At 51.3% G+C, this 4,427-nt stretch overlaps 1 protein-coding gene across 1 annotated transcript in view; it reads right to left on the bottom strand.

Moving 5' to 3' along the window:
- The window catches only part of CLSTN3 (calsyntenin 3), an 11,880-nt gene extending 7,948 nt beyond the window's left edge, over window positions 1-3,932 (bottom strand). The window contains exons 1-6 of the mRNA XM_010131271.1: window positions 3,815-3,932; window positions 2,664-2,859; window positions 1,993-2,201; window positions 1,554-1,703; window positions 758-943; window positions 4-268 (exon numbers count right to left, since the gene is read on the bottom strand). Coding sequence (XP_010129573.1) covers window positions 4-268; window positions 758-943; window positions 1,554-1,703; window positions 1,993-2,201; window positions 2,664-2,859; window positions 3,815-3,890 — 1,082 coding nt within the window. The 5' untranslated portion in view covers window positions 3,891-3,932. The remainder of the gene's footprint in view (window positions 1-3; window positions 269-757; window positions 944-1,553; window positions 1,704-1,992; window positions 2,202-2,663; window positions 2,860-3,814) is intronic.
- Between the last annotated feature and the right edge of the window lie 495 nt (window positions 3,933-4,427).

Genomic DNA, 4,427 nt, shown 5'->3' with positions numbered 1-4,427 from the left:
TGCTGTGTTGTGCTGCAGATCCCTGTCTCCTCTTCCCGCCTGCCTTTGGCAGGCACCACAGCGTGCTTCATCCATACAGAGAGGGTGAAGTGGTCGCTCAGCCCCTGACGGGCGTTCGGCCCGTTCACCACCGGCACCTGGGCAGCCTGGCTGCCATTGAACCAGTAGATGAGGCTGCTGTCCTGGCTGTAGTGCACCGAGAGCCGCGCAGTCCAGTTGGCCGTGGGGCTAGGCACCGGCAGCAGGTCAATCTCTCCTGAGGCAGCACCTGCCGGGAAGGGAAGGAGTCAGGAACCTCAGCGCAGGAGAATAAGGAGCCTGAGAACTGGGGAACAGATGAAGGGGGTGCTAGAGGGCTCGTTGCAACATCCCAGATCACAGGGAGAGGAAGACCTATAGGCCGTCTCCTTTCTGGTGGCCTTTCCATCTGTGCTCAGGGACGTCCCACAGATTCTGCACACTGCAGTAATGCACAGAAGCCTCTGGCTTCCCAGCAAGCAAAACAGGGACAGCCGCTTGTAAACTGGGGCAGGGTGCCCACTGCCCCTGAAGGCAGCATGTGAGCTAGGTGTCCTCCAAACCCAGGAAGACACCTAGCATGTGAGCTGGCGTCCACAGCTGATTTGAGGAATGCATCCTCCAGCATCTATGCTGTGGGAGGCACAGGGCTACCACTGGGAACCTCTCCAAGAAGGTTCCAGGAAGGGGCAGGCTGTTGTGCCACAGCTGCACTCAGCCCAGGAAAGAAACAACTCACCACAGAGTTTGCGTAGGGACTTCTCGGAGTAGTTATCTCTGTCACAGCCTTTGGCCACGTGATTTGTCTGCAGCTCCACCGTAGCCTGAATGTTCCACAGGGGCTCATCGCAGGTCTCCAGGTGAATGCTGGGGAAGAGCGCAAGGCTGCCTGCACCTGGGGCGTATTCAATCCTCTTGTTCCAGCCTGATGAAGAAGAGTGAAAGAGAGGGGTTAGGACCTGCCAAGGGCCCAAGGCCAGAAAATTTGGCACACACACAAGTGGCATCTGTGGGCAACTTTATGCACTGGCTCCAGCGCAGTAGAAGATTTCCTGGAAGCACAGAGTCCCAGTTCTCATATTCTACAGCTAGAACCAGTGTAGCATCACTCCTTGGATTGTCGACCTCTTTTATCAGGCTGAGCCGATATTTAGCTGTCTTGATTATCCCTTAATTCTATTGACAGAGGTGAACCTGTAGTCATACACCACCTCTGGAAAAGCCAAATATCCTCAAGATGAGCACCCCCAAAAACGTTCGACATTGAATGCAGTTTATGCAGTGAACCTTATCAAATACATAGTAGCTGACAGTAAGCCAAGGAGTAGTTCTCCAATGTTAGAATTGCCCTTCAGTGGCTTTGCGACAGACTTAGGTGTCTGCTGCATCCCCTTAGATGGGACGGATGGGTTGGGGCCAGAACCGAACCGTGTATCTGCGCGTAAAAATTGGAATGAGTACATACAATGAGTGGGACTGAGCGGTAGTTCAGCAGAAGCAAAGGGAAGACATAACTGCGTTTGAAGATTTCATACCCTGCCAGCTGGGCTTGCAGGTGGGTTTCACCTGGATTTCCACTTCAGCATCATCAGAAGCCCGCTTCTTTCCACAGTCATAGGCTGTCACTGTGAATTTGTAGAGACGATCTCCGCTGTACTGCAGCTTCTCCGTGTTCTCGATGTTCCCTGGTTAGCAAAACAAAGAGATCAAGGGAGAGGAAAGACAGTCTCTTCAAAAGATGTTCCCTCTAGAAACGACTGTTATTTTTGATCAACCAAGAGGGCTTGAGTCCTCCTGCCCAGTGACGCTCTGTAGCATCCCACAAAATGGCTGCTGCATCTCTGCACCAGGAGAGATAGATCAGCAGTGCTAGAAAATTCACGTAGCACTGCTCCACCTGCAAATGGGACTGGCGGAGAAGGAGCAAAGCAGGGAAGGGGGAGTGACATGCTCGTGGTAGGTGCGGATTCTTACCATCATTGTCAATCAGAAAGGGAATATTGGGGGTGAGGATCTCATAGTAGCAGATCTGGCTGTACTGTGGCGAGCAGTCTCCATCGATGGCCTCCACTCGCAAGATGCGGTCATACAGCTTTCCCTCAGTCACTGCCACACGATACAACTTCTCCACAAAGACAGGAGCAAACTCATTCACATCATTTACTCGAACGTGCACTGTGGCCCTGATGTAGAAAGACATCAGTAAGGACTGATCGGCTGATTACAAGCCATACACCACCTAAATGTCAGTGGAAGTTACTCCCCTAAAGCGCGGCAGTCTGATTTTCAGCCGTCAGAGGGAAGGACAAGGAAAGAGACCTTGGTTTCAATGCAGCAATGTTAGCACTCAGCAACTTGGACAATGGTTTCCCACCCCAGAGAAAGAGCAAGAGAAATGATAACGTAATCTTGACCTCCTGCCTATGTGCAACAACACAAACCACCACCCGTAGATCCAACTGTACTCCCTCATGCGCCTCGGTCACTGAACATTTCTGTTTGGGTCTTACCAACACGTTGAGTTATAGTATCGACGCTGGAGAAGAATATTTCTGGCTAAAAGAAGTGTTCTCACAGCAATTCTCAGTCATGTTTCCCTGACAGATCACATTTTGTAACGTGCAGCAATGACTGCACAGACTTACTTGTGTGATTTCTTGGTATTTGCTCCATCAGGTCCCTCTCCGCAGTCATAAGCCTGGATGGTGAACGTGTGCTCCTTATGTGCTTCACAATCCACTGGTTCCTTGGCCCGGATCAACCCCTCCCCTGTAGCTTTGTCCAGGATCACAGCTTCAAAAGGTACCCCCGACCCATGGATCCTGAAGCCACAGATTTCACCTGGTGCCCAAAAAGGCAGAGAGAAAGGCGAGAAAGAAAAGCATTGAGGAGAGTGCATTATGTCCCCTTGCTTCCCCCTCCCATATTTTCTTCCTTTCTAAGTTACACTCTCCTCTCTCTCTCATTACGATCTCTCATTTTGGTCTGGTTTTGGATCCCTAGGAGTTCCTCCTGCCATCTCTTACGGCCTTTAACGGTGTAGATTGCCCTCTACCGGAGACTACTCCCAGAGCAAGGAGTCCTGACCAGCATCAAGAAAGATCAGGGGTTACAAGGCTCAAGCTAGACTTCTTAGCGCTACGCAGCCACAGCACTGAGGGCGCACCTGGTTTCTCCTCTGCATCCCTCAGGAAGGCGAAACAGGCCATATATGGAAGATAGACAGACCCAGCATGAAAATCTGTGATGTCTCATCCACCCACACACGCACGATGTGCACAGAACTGTAGACAGGGTCACCTCAATCCTGAAGTTCAGCTCACAGGGGCCTCTTTTCCTCCTTTCCTCCTTTTTCCAAAGCTGAGGGAAGATGCGTGAGGAAGCTCCAGGCACAGCTTAAGCAAGCATCAGGAATACACCCCTTGTAAAGCCCCGTCTGTTGTTTCAGGGATTCGTACGTACTGTGAGGGGACGAAGTGTGCCCTACTGGCTTTCTCCAGTGCTCACAGACTCAGGGCTGTGCACGTGATCTTTGGAAATAGCAGAACTGCGTCAAAAAGTGGCTGGCTCCACCCTCAATTTCTCTCCCTAAGGGAAATAGCTCACAGCATCCTAAATCAAGCTGTGCCCAAATTGTCTCCAGACTTGACTGGGGACCTCCTCCGGAACAAGGTTTGGAGGTGATTGTTTCCTGCAGAGAGCTAGAATCCAGCACAGGCATGAATGTCGCCCTGTCTCTGCCTCTTCGTAAGACTCTCCTTGCCTCCCACCCTCCCCAGAGCTGTCGCCCACCTACCTGCATAGCGCAGCGGAGCGTCTTTGTCCAGTGCAAACAACGGGGGGTTAAGCAGGACTGTGTTGTCATTCTCCATGACGATGCCCTGATACTCCGCTTCAATCCAGGGTTTGTGCTTGTTTGCTGACGTGGATTTGAGGTAAGGGATGGAGCACAAGTATGTATTAGCCACCAGTGACAGATTCAGTAGGAAAAGAGCAGAATATCATCCAGTGGCAGGTAAGAACCACCCCTCCCCACCTACTCCTCTGGAAGCAGATGGAAGCAGAAGTTACCAGAGAAGTTGGCTTTCTTTAGTTCTCCTCTACAGTGCTCTTGGGAGACCTCATTAGAAACAACGTGTATCTTCTAGCCTCCTCACGTCTACCTTATTGGGTCTATGTGGAGAGGAGATTCTGGAGACAGATCCCAAACGACAAATCCTTTAGCTCTCTGAAGCCATAATGAAAGGACCTAGGATACATCTTTCCTTGGCGCGTCCCCAGGGGACAAGTCCTGCATGCATCCCCTGGAGGAAGGCCCACGATCTACTCACGCTTTCAGGTACACTTTCAGTCAGTCATCCTACCCGTACAATAACCTACTCTGAGAGTCCCTTGCTCCTTCCTTCCCC

The sequence above is a fragment of the Buceros rhinoceros genome, unplaced genomic scaffold, assembly GCF_000710305.1.
Source record: "Buceros rhinoceros silvestris isolate BGI_N320 unplaced genomic scaffold, ASM71030v1 scaffold34252, whole genome shotgun sequence".
Taxonomy (NCBI): domain Eukaryota; kingdom Metazoa; phylum Chordata; class Aves; order Bucerotiformes; family Bucerotidae; genus Buceros; species Buceros rhinoceros.
Note: the sequence above shows the minus strand (reverse complement) of the source record. Positions and strands in the feature narration are given on the sequence as shown.